This window comes from Protopterus annectens, chromosome 11.part0, assembly GCF_019279795.1.
Source record: "Protopterus annectens isolate FY-2018-M chromosome 11.part0, PAN1.0, whole genome shotgun sequence".
Taxonomy (NCBI): Eukaryota; Metazoa; Chordata; order Ceratodontiformes; family Protopteridae; genus Protopterus; species Protopterus annectens.
Window position 1 is genome coordinate 1,116,691,050 of NC_056745.1, and position 24,156 is coordinate 1,116,715,205.

General features: G+C 41.0%; 1 protein-coding gene across 1 annotated transcript in view; it reads right to left on the reverse strand.

Annotated features, from left to right (window-relative positions):
- Nucleotides 1-24,156, reverse strand: part of B4GALNT3 (beta-1,4-N-acetyl-galactosaminyltransferase 3) — a 539,452-nt gene that overhangs the window by 342,681 nt on the left and 172,615 nt on the right. Inside the window, exon 9 of the mRNA XM_044087281.1 lies at nucleotides 7,556-7,665. Coding sequence (XP_043943216.1) covers nucleotides 7,556-7,665 — 110 coding nt within the window. The remainder of the gene's footprint in view (nucleotides 1-7,555; nucleotides 7,666-24,156) is intronic.

Consider the following 24,156-nt stretch of genomic DNA (forward strand, 5'->3'; position numbering starts at 1 on the left):
ATTACTAACGTATAAACTGAAACACTTACAAAGACCGCTTTCGTACTAAGCAAATAAATACATAAATACTTCATCAGCTTTGTAAAGCAATGAGCTTAATGCTATTATTGCTCTTAAAAGAACCACCCTCTGTAACTACTCCCTGCTGCAAAATAACTTGATTATATATAAATTAATGAATGTCTTCAATGCTTTTCATTATACTCAACTAGGATTGCTTATTTGTGTCTCTCAATAAAGGATATTCCATTTTTAACTCAACTGTGGACTACCTACTATTTTATTATTTTGTAGTACGTGTTTTAAAGTTTGAATTTTATTAGTGAACTAGGTGCATAACATATTTCAAGGATTGAACTTCACACCCTCCACACTGCATAATATAAACAGAAACTGTAATATGAAGTAAGAAAAAAAAGAGGGTTATGGCATATTTAGAAAGAGAGCCAGTGTAGAAAAATTGATTGAAGTATGGAAGTGAATGAACAAAGGGAAAGCAAGATGTGTAAGTTAAAAATATGTGCTTGTTCATACTTAGGGATATAGTTTATCCTAGGGGTTAAGCAAGAACAGAGCTAGATATTTGGCTAGAAAGTCTTTCAGAATGGTTTTAAAGGACTGATGGAGTGCAATGAAATGATGGATATGGGTAAAGAGTTCCAGGCTTTAGCAATATGGTACGAGTACTCTCCATGCTTTACCAGAAAGGCTCATCCAGACTCTGCTACACTTTGCTGTGAAGGAAAGGTTAGTTTGCTTTTATTTGTTGTATTACTTTATTGCCTTTTTATATTTTGAATACTGTGGTTTGTTTTCTTTACCTTGTGTTTTACTTGCATTCTGCTTTAACTGCAAATTAAAACTTCAAAAGAGACCACAGCTCTGTCTCTTCTGAGTCAGGCAGAATTTTTTTCCCAGCCTCCCAGTTACAGTTCTCTTGTTAAATACCACTGTCTTTCTAGCTGCCTGCCTCTTATGTTAATCTGACCATATATCTCATTTCCTCTCTGCTTTCACTGGCTTGTGAAATTTGAAATCACTCCCCTTCAACTATTTAAATTTATTGGCCATCCTACTGTATTCCATAGTACCAGAATACAAAAGTGACCACCCCTTTCAATCCATCTTGTTGTTTTAAAAATAGTAACTCCCCACTAAACCTTAACCTTTTAAACAGGTAAAACTTAAGTTATGTACTTTCACATCTAACTTCTCTAGTGCACACTGGAGTGTGCATTTTTTTTCACCTTACCTTTAAGCATTCCTGTGACTAGCACTTGCTCTAATACCTGCTGGAAAGCACTAGGAAGCCTTAAACTGATACAATCACTCAACTCTCCTTGTTAATAAGGAGAAATTAATCGTAGGCACTAAGCCTATAATTGCAAAGTACCTTGCTAAGGTAAGGGAAAACAGCTCCTGTACTTTACAAAAAAAAAAAAAAAAAAGCACCAAACCAGGCATTTCCAAGGGTCAGCTTCCGATGATTTCTCCTGTCCACCTGGTGAATCTGGGCATACTGGGGCAATGCAGCAATTGCCTCATGTACACAGACAACCCTCTCCTCCTACCACCCAACACTACAACCTGTGAGAGATGCACTTATATAGCCAAAATGGATGCAAAGCTCTCTCTACCCAAAATTGTGCTAGACAGTCAAGAGGAGAAGGTTAACATCCACACTACACCTCAAGCAACACATAGCCCTTCTAAATCCACACCACCAACACCCACATACAGCAACATTAAATCCACATATGCAGAGGCCCTTAACTGTAACCTCCCCAAGCAACAAGGACCTCTGAAGCTGAAACACAAACACCAATCATAACCAAAGTGTCACATAGCTCACAACACCAGTGTGCCACCCAGCAACAGCCCCTAAGGCAAGACAACATACCTAACACTTTAGTCATAGGTGACTCTATAGTCCAGCACACTGATGTCCCAACTCACCAGGTTGAACAAGGAGAAAATTACAGTCAGCTGCCTGTCAGGTGCCAGGATCCGCCACATAATGCATGCACTCAAGTCACTCCACAACAAGTACAAATATGACTCTGTCATTGTCCATGTTGGAGTGAATGACTTGAGACAAACCTCCCTGGACTGCATGAAAAGAGACATGGAAGAGCTCTCGGATCATGTGGCCCAGGCAGGTATGACCCTAGCCCAGAGTAGCATCCTGCCTTCACCCAGAATGATACCACAATACAAGGACAAAATGATTGACTTCAACAATTGGCTAAGCTTCTGGTGTCATTCAAAGGGGATCCAGTATCTGTCTGCCTGGGATGACATGATCAACAGACCACGATGCTTTGCCAGAGATGGTCTGCACCTGTCTCCCCTGGGATTCAGGTTACTGGCTAAGGCTCTTGCCACCCCTATAGTGTCTTTTTTTAGGCAAAGTTCAAGGATAAAACCACCACCGTAACAGGTACAAGAATGCAAAATCTGAAGGTAATGCTACTCAATGCTAGAAGTCTAAACCTCAAAATGCACTCTCTCGAGGCACTCCTAAAAATGGAGAACATCAATATCTGTGCAGTAATTCAGACCTGGTTCAAGGCTCCAGAGAGCACCTCTGCAATACCAGGCTACAACTCTTACCATACTTTTCAGCCACCAAACCATGACCAAAACACTAAAGGTGGAGGAGTGTCAATATTCACCAAGGATATTCACACCACCAGGCTAGTTGCCCAACACAATGCGTCTGAAATTCTCCTGGTGCAACTAACACTAGGTAAGACTGCAATCCAAATTGTAGCTTGCTACAGATCCCCCACCATGCCCCAAGATTCTCACTACACCTTTCTAAACATACTGGAAAATATTAAGATAGAACCAAACACCCTAATACTGGGTGATTTTAACTACCCTGCCATTAACTGGGAAAACTACTCATGTACCAACACCTTTGCCCAACGGTTCTTGGAATTCATAAATTCCAACGCCCTGGATCAACTAATCCATAGTCCCATCAGGGGCTCAAATATCCTAGACCTGTTCATTACCAACATGGGAAATCGATGCTCCACACCTATTGTCACCCCCTCGTTAGTCAGGTCTGACCATAAGCTAATCACCCTTAACATCCACATCCCACCCCCAGTAAGGAAACCACCATAAAAAACTTCTCCAAAGCCAACTTCACACTACTCAAGTTATAAGTGACAAACTTCATGACACCCATGCAGACTGGAACTGAAAGTTCAACTGCTGAATCCTACACTGAGGCACTGTATGAGCACATCCACTCATGCATGAATTATGCCATCCCAAATAGAACCAAGATGCTCTCATCCAAAAAAGGAAGCCAATCTGGTGGTCCCCTGCCATAAACAAACTTTACAGCAAAAGGAAGAAACTGTTGCAGAAAAGAGGAAAATCCCAGGATGGAAAAACTCCCTTACCAGCCTCAGTAAGAAACTGAGATCCCTCATAAAATCCTCCAAAGCTAGTTACCAAAATAAAATTGCCAAAGATTCGAAAGACAACCACAAGGCATTCTATAACTATGTCAAGAATCTAAATGGCAATGCTCAGATCTGCTCTGAGCTAAAACAGAATGGCATTAAATATACTGATCCCAAGGATATTGCCAATATCCTGGCAGATCGATTCAGTGCCAACTTCACCCCCCTCTCAACCCCTAAATGGCCCATCTCAATACCGAAAGAATGCCAAATTCCGGTAATAACGGCCACACAGGTAAAAATCCCACTCTCCAAAGCTAAGAATACAGCATCCATGGGAGCAGATGACATCTTGGGCTGTGTACTACATGAACTACAATATGAACTGGCACCTCACCTAAGTGTCATGTTTAATCATAGCCTCATCTCAGGTTTCATGCCCACTGAGTGGCGCAGAGCTACAGTTATCCCACTCCACAAGGGGGGATCCACCTTGGATCCCGAAAACTACCGTCCCATCAGTCTGATGAGCCTTGTCTGCAAGGCCATGAAGCGTATTATCATGGAACTTATAAACAAAGACATTGGCAACCTTCAAACAATGGACCCCACCCAGTTTGGGTTCATGAAGGGCCGATCTTGTCTCCTGAACCTGATTGACTTCTTCGAATCAGTCTCCAGAGCCATGGACAAGGGTAAGGTGGTCCACACAGCCTATCTAGAAACAAAGATTTGGCAACCTTCAAACACTGGACCCACCCCAGTTGGGTTCGTGGAAGGGCGATCTTGTCTCCTGAACCTGATTGACTTCTTCGAATCAGTCTCCAGAGCCATGGACAAGGGTAAGGTGGTCCACACAGCCTATCTAGACCTTGCCAAGGCCTTTGACACCATCCCCCACTCTGGAATCATAGATAAACTTACTAAGCTGGGCATTAATCCCTACGTCACCAAATGCGTTGCTAACTGGCTTACTGATAGAACCCACACTGTAAAAGTAGCCGACTCCAAATCCAGCTCCAGACAAGTGACAAGGGGAGTACCTCAGGGTTCAGTCCTGGGACCGCTCTTGTTTGGCATCTATTTCTCTGAAGTGCAGGCCAACACTAAGGGACTCTGGCTAACAAAATTTGCAGATGACTGCAAACTGGGAGCCATTATTGAATCCCCAAATTATGTGGATATTCTACAAAAAGGCCTTACAGAAACAGATGCTTGGTGCCAGAGCCATGGGCTCAAGCTCAATGCCAAGAAATGTACAGCTATCCCCTTTGGGAAAAAACATGTACCCGTGAATTATCATATAGGTGGCAGTACACTAAACACCAAAAGTGTGATAAGAGACTTAGGGACACAGGTGGACAGTGGTCTCACCTTCAATAACCACATCACCACAACAGTTAGGAATTCCTTCTATGTGGCACACCTCATCACTAAGGGCTTTTCATCCAGAAAAAAGGAGGTCATTGTCCCACTGTACTCATCCCTCATTAGACCCATTATAGAATACAACGCCCTGTTTGGTATGTACCTCTCAAGACATCTGCAACAACTGGAAAGAACGCAGAAATACCTCACTAAAAGAATCACGGGCCTAAAGCAGATGCCCTACGCTGACCGCCTTAAAAAACTCCAGCTATACTCTGTCATATATCGTCTACTCAGAGGTGATCTCTGCTTAACATACAAGGCCATGTCAAACCCAGAGCTGTTGGACATGCTACACTTAAAGAAATCCCAATCCCTCAGAGCCACACGCTGCAGGGATCTAAACCTTGTCGTCACACTAAACAAAACATGTTGGAGGGATAGATTCCTGACCCAGAGACTCCCCAGACTCTGGAATAGATTGCCCATACATGTCAAGCAGAGTGCCTCTTTGGCCCTCTTCAAAAGGAACCTTGATGATTGGATGGGAGAAAGGAAATTCACCCCAGGGATCACATCAGTCGCCCTGCTAGACAGGGGTCCAGGGAAGTAAATAGTGTGGGAAGAAATAGCCAGGGAATTGTTATGGCTAGGCTTGTATAGGCCCTAGGGCTGATAGCCTAGTACCAACCTATGAACCTATGCCCAGAAGATTTGGCAGGTTTGTGACAGAGAAGAGTTTTTAACCACTGGGTCATAATGACAGATTGTGAGCACAGTTGTGTAGAATGGCATTTAGTGCTGGACAAGAAGATGGGTGCTGGATAATTTTACAGGTGGTAAGAAGCTGTGTATATGTTAGTTGATGTGATAGTTCTAACCAATTTAAGCTTTTAAGTGCTATACAGTGGTTGGTTCCAAAAGGGGTATTTGCTGCAAATTTAGCAACTTTATTATAGCATTGTTCAAGTTTTCATTTTTGTGATGCCTGGAGGTTAGTAAGGATGGGAGTGCCATAAAGTAGTGAGGGGAAGAGGTAAGTAGTAGCAAGTGTAATTTTAGTTGCGTTGGTGAGAAATTTTTTGGCTCTGTAAAACATCTCTAGTATGTTTGGTATTTTTTTAATACAATTTTGTATACGCAGGTCAAATTTAAGATTATTATCCACTATCATCCTTAATTTGTTATGAGTAGTGACTTCAAAGGTTATTATTAGGACACAGGATTTAAAATTTTGTTTTTTTCATGAGAGAGGAATTTGGGGGGGTTGAGCATGTGTTTTGAATTACAAAGCCATGTTTCAGTGGCCGTTAAGGCCTCCTGAGTAATTTTTTGAGATGCTCCAGGTTGTCAGTTGTCTATATGAGTGTGGAGTCATCTACGTATTTTATTAGGGAGGCCTGTTGTGTGGATGATGTTAGTGAGAATGTTAAATAAAAGGGGACCAAGGATAGAGCCTTGGGTACATCAGTTGTGACTGGGAGTTATGGAGAGATAACGGAGTGCCATTTTACTGATACCTACTGGACAGGTAGCTTTTGAATAACAGAAAGGTGAAGTAAGATAGGCATAGTAAGTACATTTGAAGTAGATGTTTGCTGTGGCAAACTGTGTCAAATGCTTTCAAATCTTGAAATAAGGAGAGGACTAGTTTGCTGTTATCTCTAGCTTTACTGACATGACATTATCTGTAAAGTGACAAACGCAGCACATGTGCAGAAAGAATGTACCAGCATACCAGTCACTGTTGAGTTTGCATGGATATAAATAAGATCATGGAGAAGCGCATCATGAGTAAATAATACTAAGTTTAAGCTAAAAGGATTTTTAAAGGCATTGGCAATGAATGCATTTCTCCAGTTTTTAGAAAGGTATAAGATAGTGATGGGTCAGTAGTTATTAAAGGTAGCAGAGGAACAGCGGGCCCTGGTAGGTATGGACATAACTCTCTTTAACTGAGTGAGTAAGAGAGACAAAGTTAAGGATATACTGCACTTTTTTTCAGAATTATGGTGTGAGACTATCCAAGGTTGAAGACCCAGATTTAAGAATTTGTATTGTGTTACTGGCTGTATTCACAGTGACTGTGGTAACTGGTGATCAGTTGTGGTTGGGAAAAGACCACTCTAATGCTAGACTGTGAACAAAGCAAAATGCTGCTTACAGCATCATGAAAAACAATGAGCAAACTGATCAGGAACCTCACTGTCTGAGGAGCAGCTGCAATGAGACGGGAGCAAGTCTGCATGTCTCGGTTGATGAAATACAATTCCGTACACAGGAGACAGAAATTACAAAAATACAGAGCAATTCAGCATCCTCTGCAATTCAGTTCTCTCTTGGCCAGAGGGGAAACAGATTAGTGCAGTAATGGCTTTGGTATTATAGATGTTTTCTGAGGCTAAGAAAACAAGAGGGATCAAAATTATAAAAGTATTTTGGTAGATTATTGCAGGCAAACATTACAAGGAAGGCCACAGCTCTGGGTGTGTGTTGCTCAGTAATGTCTCAATGACAAGACATTTTCATTGTTTTGTTTAGTTCTTCCAGTCAGACAAAATAAAAAAAAACAAATAAAAGGAAATATGGCAAAAATACTGAATATCAAAATGGCAGCTCAGCCTGGTATCCTAAAGGCACTTCTTCACTGTAGAGAATGTCAGTCCAAAACTACACAACACAATCACTAAAAAAATATGTTTTTATGTTTTATCATTCCCAGAACAGCAGTTCACTTTATAGGAAAAAAATGGGAGACCACTTACAAACTGTAATCCTTGGTAACGGTGTAATGGATATCCTTTAACTAGGTAACTGGGCATGTAGGCACAGCTTGGCAATATGTGATACAGTCGGGAGTCATCAATAAGTGGACCTAGGAAGAAAAGAAACAAGCACACAATTTTATCAGTTCCATCCATTCTTAACTCTCCCCCAGAGGATGCTGAAATCATGAATGTGTCAAGTCAGTCTAAGTAACATAGGGCCTATGTAAGAGCCTGTGGCTCACAAATACAGCACGAGTTCTGCCTCGGAAAAGGCTGGGGTAGTAAGGGTATGTCAGAGAGTTAACATCACATGACCTATCTTATATGGAAACTCAGTGTCACTACTAATACAGCCTCCTCTTCACTGTTGCTATACTTAATAAAGCCCAGAACAGCGGCCTGTACTTTTAGGCAGTTTTACTTCCATAGTACACTTTTCAGATTTAGGCATGCAACACAAGTGAAATATAAAACCATCAACAGAGAAATGTATATCTAAGGTTTTGATGCAACTATCACAAGACATGAAATCACGGGAAATCCTAGCCAGACTAAGCAGAATTTTCTATATCAAGATAGACAACCACTAAAGGCTTTACTGTAAATGCTATTAAAAGTAGTTTAGACTGACAGTGATTAGCATTTTCCTATTACAGCTAATATTTTCTTCCACTGGCCAAAATGTTTTCATATGCTGAACCACATCAGCCTACTCTGACATAGCTCAAGGCTACTGCTTTGAGATGAGCCTACCCAAATACAAACCTATGGTAAAATGCTACCAGCCAGCAAATTATTTTTTTTTTTGGCAGAGTGGTCATGTGCAAAAGGTGACACTCTCCATGTGACCTTTTGTGTGCAATTGTACATATATCAGTGCCTACTTCATGTAATCTTGCTAGTCCTGACCATGTCTATGGCCTCTTTCCAATGACAGACACAATGACAGACACAAAATTATGTCATTTCACTGACCTACCCTCAGAAAGCGCTGACTGTTAGATGCTTAGCTATTCCCTCTGTACAAATGACATGTTCTTTCTGCACCTGGCCCATCATTGCTACAAATCCTACCACTGTAGCAAAGGAGCAGCTATGCTAAATAAAATGTTTTCAAACACAAAGACTTTTTCCCCATACAAGTAATGAATTACAGTACCTTTCTCCACAGCATCTGCTGTACAACAACTCTCCTTTCTAATTTGCTGAACCTAATCTGCTGTGTACAATAACTCTAAAGTGTTTCTTTCCTTACCATTATCAAGTTCCAAACTGACACAATGTAATAGTTTGTTTAGTTAAGTGACTTGCTCAGAGTCACACACAGCAGAAAAACTAAGGCTTTAGGGTATCAAACCCTGGACTATAGAAGCAGCTCCGTAAAAGTTTCTGGTCTTAATTATCTGTGTTAACTACCACAGGATTATAGAAAACTTTATATCCCCTTCCTACACATCATTTTCCTTGAAATTACTACTTAGCATTTTTGGTTACATATTGTTCAGTTAAAACAAGCATCATTAATGTATTGTTAATAATGAAAAGCATATAGAATTTTTCGTAAATATCCTTTTTTAGTAAGTTTTAACTCTGCTGATCTTGCATGAAAAGTTCAGTATTTTTTATAACCAAAAAATGCATTTTGTATTCCTAACATAGTATTCCTTCATTACCTAACAGTCCCAACCTGCTACTACGGTTTTACTTTCTCTGAACTATACTATCGCCCTTCCACCCAAATCCCAGGGTACCTTTTCCACACTTGAACTCTACTTCCTACTTTAGCCTCATTCCATACTTCTACAGACACATACTTGCTTATATTTCCTGCTTTACACATTGTCTTCCTTGACAGCTCTCACTCTACCCACTCCATTCGCGCCCTCTGGGCTCTCTCGCTCCCCTCCCTGCCCCAGGGTCCTACCTTTATACTGCTAGTAGCCACACCCCTAACTATCCCTCCCAATCAAACACTTTACATCACTAACCAACCCAAATCTCTCCTTTGAATACCACACCCACTAATTATCTACACCTCCTCCCCTATCCTCTCTCTTCTACTACTGCCTACAATATACCTCAAACTATATCCTACTTTAACCCATCCTCTATTCACACAATAATGGCTATAACAATCACTTCACCACTCCTCAAACAGCTCATCAGCTTATCACTTTTATCTTCTCTTATAATTACTTACATCTACCCATTGAACTCTTCTTATTCATCCCCCTCTAAGTACACCAGTACTTGTATATCACCTCTCTCTCCTTTTATCTTCAACCTTAACAAAAAACCCAACTATCTACATGCCAAATACCATAGAATAACTCACTTCAGGTTAAGTATACCTAAACCTAGGAAAATATCGGACATCTTCTACTTACTCCATCACTCAAAACACCTCAATTTCCTTAACCTTTTGTTAGATGGAGATATCCATCCTAATCCAGGCCCACAACCTAGTAAATCAAAATCCAAACCCAACAACTCTCTCCATTGCCCATCTCAATATACAAAGTATTTGTAACAAAATTAGTCAAATCCATGCCCTCCTTGAAACCCATCAATTCGATATGTTATGCTTAACTGAAACATGGCTAAAGCCATCAAAGACAATGAAATTAGCCCACCCGGATATAATATCATTAGACATGATCAAAAGGTGGTATGAGCATACCAAAAAAGGTGGAGGCGTAGCTATTTTCTACAAAACACAACTCCAACTTAGTACTTTAAATCTGACTCTTAACCTTGATAATAATGCTGAAATAATTAGCTCCAAACTCCAAGTTAATAATACTAAGGCCATAAATATCATATGTGTATATCTCCCTCCTGGAAACAATATTAACACACTTGAACATATCCTCAACTCACTCTCTACCAACCTCCCTCAAGAAACAATTGTCTTAGGAGATTTTAACATTAATTGGTTCTCCTGTAACAGTCCTAACCCCACCTCCCACATAAACCTATATGGATTTAAACAACTCATTAGTAGTTCTACAAGAACCAATAAAACCAACAATAAAGAAACCATTCTAGACTGATCAATTAGACATCCTTCCAGATGACACAAATCAAACCTAGCCTTACCCACCACCTACAAAACACTAAGATCTAAAAAACAATTCAATTCTGATCAGTTTCTCGCTGAACTAAGACAATGTAATTGGTCCCAACTAAAACTTCTTCCACTAAATGATGCTGTTGAATACTTTAATTCTACATTCCTTTCCATACTAGACAACAGAACCAAAGCTAAAACAGCACCCCTGCTATCCAAACATACTAAGCAGAAAATTATTCTCAGAAACAAATCATGGGATAACCACTAAGAATCTAACTGACCACCACAAATTCAGAGAGCTTAGAAATAGTACAAAAAGCCATCCTGGCAGACAAAAAACTTAACTACAACAAACCACAAAAAGAAATCCCCAGGTCAGTCACGACTCCTCCAATCAGGAGGACTCTAATCCACAATCCTAAACAAAAAGCTAATGACTTCAATTCCTTTCTTCACCAATACTATCCAAACTCTAGCAAATCACTTACCTCCTGACATCTCTAAATACCCCTCTCCTACTACATAATTTTCTTCCCCTTCCCTTCAACCTATACCTACCTCATTTATCTTATCCCTACTCCAGAACTTAGACCACACACACCCCTGCAGACAAACTTCCTGCAGAGAATTTCTGCAGAAGCAGCTAAAGCTATTGCCTACCCCATCTCAAAATCTTCCTTCCATCTGGAAAATATCTCACATCATCCCACTACACAAAGGGGTAATTCTAATGACTTCTAATTTTCGTCCCATAGCATTGCTAAACATGGTTTTAGACCAGACTGAACTCTCCTCCAAAAACCAAAAAGCTTTTTCCACTGCTGAACACTTGACGTTGCCTTCTCCTCCTCTCAAGAAAACAAAAAAGTTGCTATTGTCTTCTCCTACACACAAATCAAGCTCTCTTAACTTCTATTACTTCCTCTGATGATAACCTGATTTCTCCTGATGCTACTACACAAAACTACTAGGAGTAGTAACTATTGACAATCAATTTTGATTCTCATATATAAACACAACAATAAAACAATAAACAAAAGATTGGGTTCCTCTATAGAATCAAATCATTCCTATTATCTCTGCCTTCCACTATTTCCACCACTTACCCTCTAAATATAATAACCTCAGAACTTTAAAACACCCTACCATCCTAATATTTATTTACAGGATCCCTCTTCTTCAGAACCCCCATCACTGTAACCTAAAACAACTAGGATATCTCATCTTGTCTAGTCCTCCACTCTTTAAAAACAGCTAAAGACACATCTTAACAAGCACTGGCTTTAACAACCCAGAACCTCTTGTATCCTTCCTTCCTAAATTCTCCTCACATAACATACTAGAGAGATATATAACTTTTTTTGCATTATTTGTATTTTTTTATTTTTCATTTTTTTTCTCCCGGCCTCCACCCAGCTGGACTAGCCCGGTCAACAAATGTAAAATAAATAAAAAATAAGTATTATCAACTGAAATTCAAAACAATGACATTACAGTTTTATACACACTCAGATCTTTAGCCTCAGGCCTAGAGCCATTTCACAAGTATACTGCGGTGGTGGTGCTGTGGTAGCGTTGTCGCCTATCAGTTAGACGCTGCCCGTTCGATTCTCAGTTAGAGCGTCTTCTGTGTGGCGACATGCGTGAACGGGCGTTCCTTTGTTGAAGGTTGTGTGTTAGGCCCGGCAAGCCAGCATGTAAAACTCTACTGCCAATCATTAGCGGACCGGAGTTCCGCTGTGGTGACCCCTAACCGGGAAAAGCTGAAAGACACAAAAACAGAAATCCTCCAAACTGCTCACTGGTGTTATGTGCAGTATCTGAGGTATGGGTATCCTGCAACAGACTGACATCCTATCCGCAATTAGTTTCTCAGCCTGCCAGCCAATGAGTGCCAAAACAGGCCAAAGTTCCATAAAACACTGGGTATACCAAGTAGCTATTGAAGAATGAACAACTACTCATACAACATCTTCTAAAATGTTAAGTGTCGGGGCTGTAGAAAGAAAACCAAAAAAAAAAAAAAAAAGACAGATCCCCAAGACTTAAATTTGTTCAGAAAAGGCATATGAACAGATTTAGCAGTTGAACCTTACACAACTAATCCAAGACAACTTTCCTCAATTCTGAAAATTGTTATGTTCATGGAAAAACACAGAAGAATGAGTAAAAGGGGATTGCAAAAGTCAAAACACTTGATGAGGGGTAAATTAAATGCTCCAAGTATGGATCTTAGGATATCCATAAAATGCCAATGGAAAACCACAGTTAAGCCCTTAATAAAGTACATGAAAATCATTTAAGGAATACACTTAAAATGGTTTAGCACTGTCGCCTGGCAGTAAGATGTTGTCCCGTTCGATTCTCAGCTAGAACGCCTTCTGTCTGGAGACATGCGTGTATGGGCGTACCTTCGTTGAAGGTTGTGCGTCAGGGCTGGCAACTCGGCACGTAAAACTCTACTGCCAATCATTAGCGGACCGGAGTTCTGCTGCAGTGACCCCTAACCGGGAAAAGCTGAAAGACACAACAACAACAACTTAAAATGGTTTATAAGAATGTCTGCATCCGAACTAGCCACTTGGTGGTGTAACCACTGGCTGTAGGTTATTTGGTCACACATTAACTAATGCTGATGTGAAGCTGCAACCCCATGTAAAATGGGTAAAAGGAAGTTGATGACAGTGATGTTCTATCGACACAGAACCATGCAATTAAAATCAAACTATGCTCAAATGAAAATGTATTTGGCGACCTCTTTCTTCAATAAAGCATATTTTTTATTTACTGCTATCCTAAAGAACTGATTTATACATCTGGGCAGTATTTTCTATATGATTAGCCAAATATTACACTGATGTATGTATCTGTTACAGTATAACAGATAAGGTCATAACCACAGAATAAAAACAAAGAATTAAATGAATCACTACACCAAACAATGTCAGGCTATTTAAAGGAAGTCTTAAGCAATCAGTTGACTATACACTTCTAACTGTGAATCTAATAGAATCCATCTTGATGAAACAGAAAAGAGACCAGGGATTCAATATTTACTTATATTGCTGATTTTTAATTCAACTTTAAACTTTAAAATTAGAATTTCTGTTTCATAGTTTCCACAGAAGATTTTTTTCATGCTTTTCACTGGTACTCTGATTTGTTTTTTGTTTTTTTTTTCTTTGCTAAACACTTTGTGGAAAGTACAATTATAAAAAAACCCTGAGCTAAGCAGACTAGCAGAAATGCAGAAGTCAATGATGGGCTTAGAATAGCCTTAGTCCTGACTGAGGAACAACTAGCACTCGTGATGCTGAAGGAACAAGGACAGACTAATGCCACAAAGAACAACATACTGCAAAACGCATTAAGGATCAGCACCGGTATCAAAATTGATGCAGGGAAACCAGGCACAATTTAGGAGCCCCTGCACCCTAATATGCAGGAATGGAGAGACTTCAGTCAAGGGAGAGCAATGATTATAGTACCTCAGGCAAAGACCTTGAATGGATGCAACACTTGGTCACATGAATCTGCCTGAAGTACCACATCCCTAACCATGAGAAGTCAGTGGCGAGTTTACAAGCAGAGACACCTGAACCACAAACTGTACCTATTACTCCATAACAACTGTGCCAAGACTGGCCTGCCTACTCATTTTCAAAACAATGAAAGTCTCTGGTCAAAGAAAAGATTTCCAAAGCTAAAGGCAGTGAGTGACAGTGACTGTGCTTGTGAAGACATCTGCCCCAAACCACCATTAATGCATCCTGCAGCCCTACAGAAGAGCTGATAAGGCCTACAGGCAAGCCTTACCAGAAGGAGGCAACAGGCATAACCTGGACTCTCATACAAAGAACACATGAGAAGCACACCTCCTTTAAGTCTTCTAGAAGGGGAGTCCATGTCCACCTTCCTAACGTCTGACACATCCCAGCACTATTGACAGCAAGTCACATTACAAGCACCTAATATAACAGCATTCTCACAAAAAGCACCAAATTAATAGACAAATGCAGGATTTTAAACTAAAACAAGTCAACCGAATGTCAACATGTATATAGGCTGGTATTTATTATTTATTTGCCTTTTTAATTAAAAGAAAGTCTGACTGACCAAAGCCCATATTCACAGGCCTATGGAGAAAAGCCCCAGAACAGGTTACAAACAATATAGACATTACAAGCTACATATACATAATATTCATACAAAAATAAAAATGATGACTGTGTATAGCAAGACATCAAGCAACACATACAGAAACATATAATCCAGAAGTGCAAAAGTGGATAGAATATGTGCAAATCTGTGGCAGAGCACATAACATGTATTCAATTAAATTTCTAATATCATACTTTTAGAAAATATTCCTACAATATATGTTCATATAATATTTACTATTCACCAAATAGACCAGCTTATGTAAACTATATATATTTGCTCAGATGAAAGAGATACATAGGAGATATATTAAACACTCACTTCCAGTGACATTTAGACCAACTCTTTTCTGTTGGCTGTCAATTTCCCATTTCCTCCATTACAATAATCCTAATATGGGAGTGGCCTACAGATCATCCATAGCAGGATTTTTTTTACATTGTGGCTGTACGCTGCTTCATGTGCTCAGACATGCTTTGCTGCTACCAGTAGTGAGCACTCGTGTGCAGCTGTACACTATGTCCAACACAAGCAGCTGCTTCTGCACATGTGGTTAGCTGCACCTGCTGCACTTACTGCCCCTGCTCACCTCCCAGGTTCACTATAATGACAAACTTCAAGCAAAATTCACACCCCACCCTCCCCAGTAAGGACAGTGGCCCAGTAAAATTCATCCTGCCTCTCCAGCCAGCTATCCTAAACCCATGATGACAGTCAAACTCAGATCAACAACCTTGCAGGAGAATATTCTTCCACTGTCCACAAACAGGTCATCAAGCGCACGTGCACCTTTGATTGCAGGTACATAATAAATAAACTGATACACTTGGGGCAGCAAATGGAAAACAAGCAACCATTTCCATCCACTCATAAATCTGTGCTATCGTGCTGATCCCTGCAAGGTAATTTCCTGAAAAAAGGTACAAGTTTCTGTAGATGTTAGTAATGCCAGCATACACTCATTACTGGAAATCAATGGTGAACACCTACTCTGAATTTTAAATAAGTAGTGTCAGGCTAAAAGAACCACCACCATCCCAGACATGAAAACAAATTCAGGATTTCTGTAACATTCCAGAAGTGCAGCTGGTACAGAGTGTCATCACATGCCGCACTGAGGACACGACCTGCATGAAAGAAGAGATTCTGTGCATGTAGCATGATGCAGCCATGAAACAGAGTGGGACATAAACACCATAGGTATCTGCAAAGAAAGTGTGCAGCAGTCTCACTGGCTTCATAATCCCTTCATGAGGAGACAAGGTGAGATAAGTTATGGGTGTTCTTGCATATGGTTACTTTAGAACAAGTTCTATAGTACATCTGTGTGTTACAGTGACAGTAGCCAGACTACTAAATAACTTTGTGTGTGTGTGTGTGTGTGTGTGTGTGTGCGCACGCGTGCGCGCACTTGTGTGTGCATGCATGTACACTTTGGCTTGAATTACTACTGTAACCGTACTCCAAAATAATGCACCAACAGTAGCTAAATAAAGCCGCACTTACCACATTGGAATGTGTTAACACCATTTCATGCATATGACTTGTGAAATATTCATCACATTAATTTGCTTTCTGCATATGAACCATGGCTGAAGCAGCAGTTTCTCTATTAGATGCAAAGGATGACATTGTGTACCTATGGAAGGCAGTCAAGGCTGCAACCAAACTCACAGGGCTGTTTTTAAGGGAACCATTTAGACACATTAGCTATCATTAGCAGTGCTCTGGCAATATCTCAGGTTTAAACATATGTGGCATAATGCAGTCTTTATGCACTGTGCTACTTTGGCAGGTTTGTAACACACTTTATGAAAAGAAAAATTGAGATTTTCAACCAATGCAACATTTCCAGCTTCTGCTTAATTCTGTAACTGACTCAAGTTATGTTCCCTAAGCTGATCCATGGGCTATGGTGAGACAAAGACAGAAGCATTTTAGTGTACACAGATAACTGAATTGGTTCATAAACACAATAAGGTTCATATTTCAGTGAGATCGCTAATACAGAGGTCTTGAACTGGATTGGGTTTCTGGAAGCATCACCATCTGTTGAAGGTATGGGCACAACTGAGGTTCTTACAGACAAGGTTCGTGTTCAAGAAAGGAAAGTGAAGGGTATGTCATGGCACTGATGTTCATGCAGGAGAGTGAAGTCAGGTCGCAGCCTGCGCTAACTCATGCACCCATGCATTTGGAAAACAGTGCATTTCAATAGACTGCACAATAAAATGTTTATGTTTGGATGCTCATACACTGACACAAAGAAAACTAAGCAAAAGATGCTAGTTACCTGAAAATGGGACCACCACAAGTCTGCCACTCACTAAAATGAACAACTTAGAAAGGAAAGTCTTTCCTGAAATACTGTTGAGACCCTGGAGCTTAAGGACTATGATGTCCCTTCCCAGTGCAGAGGGAAAACCAAGAGTACAATGAATGGGTCAGTCTAAGGGCTCCAATCATAGGAGCAGTTGGCTTGTTTGTTCAAATCTCAGCTATATTAGGTCCAGACAACTAGTAACTTAAGAAACATATCTTGTTTTTTTTTTTTTTTTTTTTTGGGGGGGGGATAGTAGGATTTTCCAACTACATGATTAATAAATACATATCCATCACTAAGAAAATATATCATATTTTTATTCATCTCACAGCAAGAGGTTCTCCGGTTCGATCCTCGGCTGGGGTGCCTTCTGTGTGGAGTCTGCATGTCCTCCCTGTGTTTGCGTGGGTTTCCTCCGGGTGCTCCGGTTTCCTTCCACATCCCAAAGACATGCTGTAGGTGGATTGGACACTCTAAATTGACCCTAGGTGTGAGTGTGTGCGTGCCTTCTGTGGAAGGTTGGGCATCGGGCTGGCAACTAGACACTGTAAAACTCCACTGCCAATCATGAGCGGAGAGGTAATCCGCTGTGGCAGCCCCTAGCCGGGAAAAAGCCGAAAGAAGAAGAAGTTAAATTATTAGAGACAAGTCTTGAGTTAATAAAGCAGCACATAAAACACATTTGTGAATCAGTGCATCTGGGACATCAGACTTCACAGGTTATACTGACATCATTTACAAATAAACATGATGGTTTTCTGGGTCAAAAAACCTATGTCTGGTTGGAGTAAGACCTTGTTCAGTATCTGGAAGGGAGGGGGAGAGAGAGAGAGAGAATGAGATGAGGCAGATACAGGTTAAAGAATAAGCGAAGGAAAAAGATTAAATTACTTGCAGCCAGCAGATCTCAATTTTAGCTTTCTACAGGCCTGAACAAAAACCTTTTAGCTACCAGGCTCAGTGGAAGACTTGGATAAAGCCCTGACTATGACAAAACAACCCTACAGTGCTTTCAGTGCTGGAAAAGCTGGTCAGGGGAGGAGTTTGGGAGTGAGTAGCAATACTGAATCACCCATCCTTGGGAAACAGAGTGGTGGTTCTAGTCATCCCAACACCACCATCAAAGCACATAAATGCCAAGAATGGGGACATGGGTATGGCAATCCCAGGCCAGTGGTGGTTACACTGGTAGCTTTAGGGTAGAAGCACTCAAGCAAAGCGAGAGCACAGATTGCTTAGTTTTGACACAGGTGCTCATGTTAGCCTCCCCAGAACAGAACTAGCATGATTGTTGGAATGCCAGTGAGGGCATAAACACCTGACCAGCTGCCTGGATGAAGGTGGCTACATCTGGCTCTTACCCCTGTCAAGGGTATACCTAGATATTCAGCAGGCATGGAGGTAAAAATGATACAGAAAAAAAAAAAAAGGCTTCTGAGCCATAATAATCTCAAGAATACAACAGACGCCCTTGGGTATATCATCTATGTAATAAAGAGGTAAAATAAGTAAAGATACATTTGGGACACGAACTATGGGTGGCTGTTTCAGCTAAATGAACAGAGAAAGGAGTCTCTGCAGTCCAGAACATATGCCTTGATAGCATCTGCTTTTCAGGCACTTCTTTCTCCATAGGTCAATTACACTTGATGGCCTCTTTTTGTTTAGCTAATTATATCATTAATTATTTAATATATTTTTTTATTTTACTAGGTAACATAAACCAGTGTAATTTTGTAGCTACAGCTTTGGTACAAAGAAACAAAACAGGCAGCACAGAATGACTACACTTGGCAACCAGCCACAGTTCTACTGTGGCCTCCAGATCAATCTGAAGCATCTACTGCTTTAAACGAAAAATAAATATATGTTTGCTCTGTCTTTTGCAATTTTTTACTGTATTTTCACTGTATTTCTGTATATTTCTTCATTTGTAACTGTTTTTGCTGGTTTATTGCACTTTGTTCAAGCTATAGCATAGTCTAGATTCAGGTTTTCTGGATATAGGTCTGTTTGTTTTATCCCAGCACTAGAATCCAGCTATCTTTTGTTGGAGAGAGCCCCCTTGCACCCTTGTGGCAGGGGAGTGCTGTCAAGGACCCATCTGATTCAAGGCTGTTGGACCAGGGCTCAGTGTTGAGCTTTCCAATTGGTTACTTGGTTTAAAAAAGGTTTCTCTTAGCTGCTATATATGCCCTGCTTTTGAGCGGGTTTGCCTTCACTCACTAACTTGTGCTAACGGGCAATTGCAGATACCCTTGGCAGTTATAGATGAAAACTTTTTAGCTAGTTAATGTTCCCTCAGTCAAATGCTTGTGCTCTACTGGAGATATTGCATGGTTGTTACTCATTGCCAGGAGAAACTTTCAGAGAAGCCTCTATGGTATCTTACAAGTCCCACACATTAAGCCTGTCAAAGTTTGGACATTTTTCACCTGTCCACCAACCTCACCTGGTCATTTCTGTCCTCTCCCTCTTACTGATTACACTATTGTACCCTGCACTATGGATGAACAATTTCCTACCATTTCTCCAGCCAGCCTGGTTGACTTGAGCATCCTGAGATAAAGTAGCAAATGTCCCATGTACACGGACAACCAGCTTCTCCTAAGTCACACTAATTCAATATGTGAGAGATGCATCTATATTAAGAACCTAGAATCCAGGCTCTCTCACTCACCAGCCAGTATACCGGAGACAAAGCAGATTGTCAGCTTACACACCTCACCTCCTCCACCAACCAAACCACCAACACCTAAGCCTACATATATAGAGGTCCTAACCAGTACCTATCTAAAGATAAGAGACCTCCCAAACACAAACACACTGCATAACACACCCTCAGTAGACCACAGTACACATAAGAACTCATGCACCTGTGTCTCACCGAACAAGCCCATAAGGCATAACACTAACTCTAACATTTTAGTCATAAGTGACTCCACACAGATGTCCCACTCACTGGGTTGGCTAAAGAAAAGGTCACAGTTAGCTGCCTGTCAGGTGCTAGGATCCACCACATCATGCACACACTCAAGTCTCTCAAAAACAAGTCCTGTTACGACTCTGTCATAGTCCGTGACAGTTTGAATGATCGAGATGTGGAATATACGAAGAGAGACATGACTGAGCTCTGTAATTATGTGTCCCAGTCAGGTATGTCCCTAGCCTTAAGCAGCATACTATCCTCACCTAGGATGATGCCACAATACAGACAGAAAAATGACTGACTTCAACAATTGGCTTAGTTTCTGGTGTCAAACTAAGGAGATCCAGTACCTGCCAGCCTGGGAATATATGGTTGATAGACCTTGATGCTTTGCCAGAGATGGTCTTCACCTGTCACCCCTGGGATTTTGGTTACTGGCTAAGGCTCTTGCCTCTCCCAAAGTGCCTTTTTTAGGCAAGGTCACAAGAACAAAATTCCCAACATAAAAATATCCTCAAAAAATGTTATGCTGCTAAATGCTAGGAGTCTAAATCTGAAACTGCACTCTCTGGAAGCAGTCCTCACCTTAGAAGATGCTGACATCTGTGCAGTCACAGAGACTCAGTTTAAGGCCGCAGAAAACACGACAGCCATACTGGGGTTTCAATGCCTTCCACACGTTTAGACCACTAAATAGGAGGGAGAACTAAAGGAGGTGGAGTATCAATATTCATCAAAGATAAATACACCTCTAGATTGTTTAAACAGAATGGTTCCCTTGAGCTACTCCAGGTACAAATGACCACAGGCAAGACCCCTCTCCAAGTTATTGCTAACTATAGGAACCCCATCCATGAACCAGGAAACACACACTGCCTTACTGGGATCTACTTGAACCACTCAAGATACAACCAAACACCCTGGTCATGGGAGACTTTAATTACCCATCCATAGATTGAGCAAACTATACCTGTACTAATCTCGCCCAAAGGTTCCTGATCCTCACCAACTCCAATGCCCTGGACCAGTTAGTTGACAACCCCACAAGGGGCTCAAACATTCTGGATCTGGTACTCACAAACATGGGTGACCGCTGCACCACCCCAAGTATGCAGCCCTCCCTGGTGAGATCTGATTATAAGTCAGTCTCATTAGAAGTAACAATTACACCTGACACATTCGCAGCAGAAACTAGACTAAAAAACTTCTCCAAGGCCAATTACAACATATTAGCAGATGGCATTAATAGCTCCTGCCCACACTGATAGCAAGGACACCTATACTGGGATATACACTAATCCTTTGTATAAACATCAAGACGATTGCACTGACTCAGATGTACTGGACAGGACTAAAGTAAGATCTTCAAAAAAGAACAAACTTGTCTGGTGGACATCTGCCATAAACAGGTTATACAACAGGATAAAGAAACTGCTGTCTAAGAGCAAGAAGTAACACTCTCATAATTGGAAAAACTCCCCCCTCTGCTTAAATAAGCTAATAAGACACCTTGTAAAGCAATCTAAAGTTAATTATGAATCCAAATTAGCCTCCCTAGCAAAGGGCAACCATAAGCCATTCTTTAGCTACATCCGTAACCTTGAAGGAAAAACCCAGATTTGCACCGAACTTGTTGTTAATGGCATCACATATACTGAACCCATGGAAATACCCAACCTGCTAGCAGACAGGTTCAGTGAGAACTTCTCTCCTTTGTCCCTGCCACGTATACTCCAAAGCATCCCTACCACATGTGCTCCACCTATCTCTAAGGAATAGGTCTTAAATGCCCGTTCCAAAGCCAAAAACATAGCCTCTATGGGACCTGATAACATCCCCTGGCTGTGTTCTTAATGGACTAAAACAGGAATTAGCTGCACCAATAGGCGGTCTCTTCAACCACAGCCTAAACCCTGATTACGTCCTTGCGGAATGGAAAACAGCTACCGGCATCCCTTTACATAAAAGTGGAGTGCATACACTAACCCCGGGAACTACAGACCCATACACCTGACCAGCCTTATCTGCAAGGCCATTGACAGAATCATCAAGGACCTTATCAAAGATATAGGAGACCTCCAAATGCTAGACCTGACTCAGTTTGGCTTTGTTTAAGGGAGCTCGTGCCTACTGAACTTGATGAACTTCTTGGGATGGTCACCAAAGCCCTGGATCAAGGTAAATCTGTGAATACTTAGACTTAGCTAAGGCCTTGATACTATTCCCACTCTGGCATCATTGATAAACTCACTCATCTGAGGATTAACCCATACATTGTTAGGTGGGTTGCAAACTGGCTCACCGATAGAACACACACAGTCAAAATAGGGGACTCAACCTACACCAGCAGATCTGTAACCAGTGGTGTTCCACAGGATTCCGTGCTGCAGCCCCTATTATTTGGAATCTACTTCTTGGATGTGCAGGCAAAAACAAAAGCTCTATGGCTGACAAAGTTTGCAGATGAGTGCAAACTAGGAGCTACCACAGAGTCCCCAAGTGATGTCGTCATCCTACAAGAAGGTCTTACACAGACCAGTGATTGGTGCCAAAGTCATGGGCTCAAACTAAATGCAAAAAAAATGCATCATCATTCCTTTCAGCAAGGGAGATGTCCCTGCAGATTACCACATTAATAGCAACACCTTAAGCTCTCAATCTGTGGTGAGAGATTTGGGCATACACGGTGATAGCAACCTCTCCTTTGACCACCATATCTCTACAGTGGTAAGAAGGGCTTTTCTACATTGTCTACCTCATAAGTAAGGGCATTGCTTCTAGAAAAAATAAGTCATAACCCCCCTGTACTCTTCCCTCATCAAGACAATAATAATGCTGCCCTTGATATGTACATTACCAGGCACCTGCAGCAACTGGAGAGACATCAAAGGTTTCTTACAAAGAAAACTCAAGGCCTTCAGCACACATCATATGTTGACAGACTGAAATCACTGTCTCTATACTCTGTGTCACACAGACTAAAGATCTGTGCCTTGTGTTTAAAGCAATCTCAGATCCTCCTTTAATGGAAATGTACTCCACAAGTTAAATGTTACTCGATGCACTTGCTGTAGGAACTTTAACCTAGTATGTGACATCAAAAGGACTTGCTGAAGAGACAGATTAATTTCCCAAAGGTTACCTCTCCTCTGGAACAAACTTCCAATTCAGGTAAAGCAGAGCCCTTTGTTGACCCTATTTAAGAGTAATTTGGATGATTGGATGGGAAACCATAAATTCACCCCTGGAGTCTCACCTGCGACCCTCCTGGATAGGGGCAGTAGGTGTTGGATTTAGGTCTGCTTGAAATATTGACACTCTAGAGAAAAGGGTTAGAACTTGGCTAGGCTTGTATGGGGCCCAGGACCATTAGCCCAGTAACCTCCTATGATTCTATGATAACAACAATATACACTGAACAGACAGTACTGAAAAAGTCAGTATTAATGAAGCAGTACACAAGAAACAGCATATATTCTGTATACAATGATTGTCTTAAGTCATTTAGGGGACTGTGGATTGGCTGGCATAATGGTTAAGGTGTCTACCTCACCTTGATTCTCACCTTTTCACATTGGAGGGACAGGTATGTGTCTCACTGAATTCCTCTCTTCTGAAACAGGCTTCCCATCCATGTGAATCAGAGATCTTCCCTAACTCTACTCAACAGAAACCTGGACTAGTGGAAGGGAAATTGAAAATATAGTCTGAGTCTAGAACCTATGTATCCAATGGGCCAAGGCATCCTATAACTCTTGCCCTAACTTACATATACCCCTTAAAATAATCTCTGAGGCACATAAACTTGCTGGACATAACCGGGTTGCTTGACTAGGACTATAAAGGCCCCAGAGGTCGTTAGCCTACTATACACCTATGAACCTATCCAGTCAACAGTACAGGACAGTACAAAAGTCAGTATACCCACTGCATGCAGCTAATTTGTAAACAAGAAAAAGAAAAACATAGAGCAGAAGAGGAAGAAAGAAAGTAAGAGGCAGACGTGGATAACAGAAGCAAAACAAAGAAGGTTTATGGGGAAAATGTGTTCATTCATTCTCCAATACCAAAGTCATACAGTTCAGAGTTGTTGGGTAGCATTCCAGCACTCA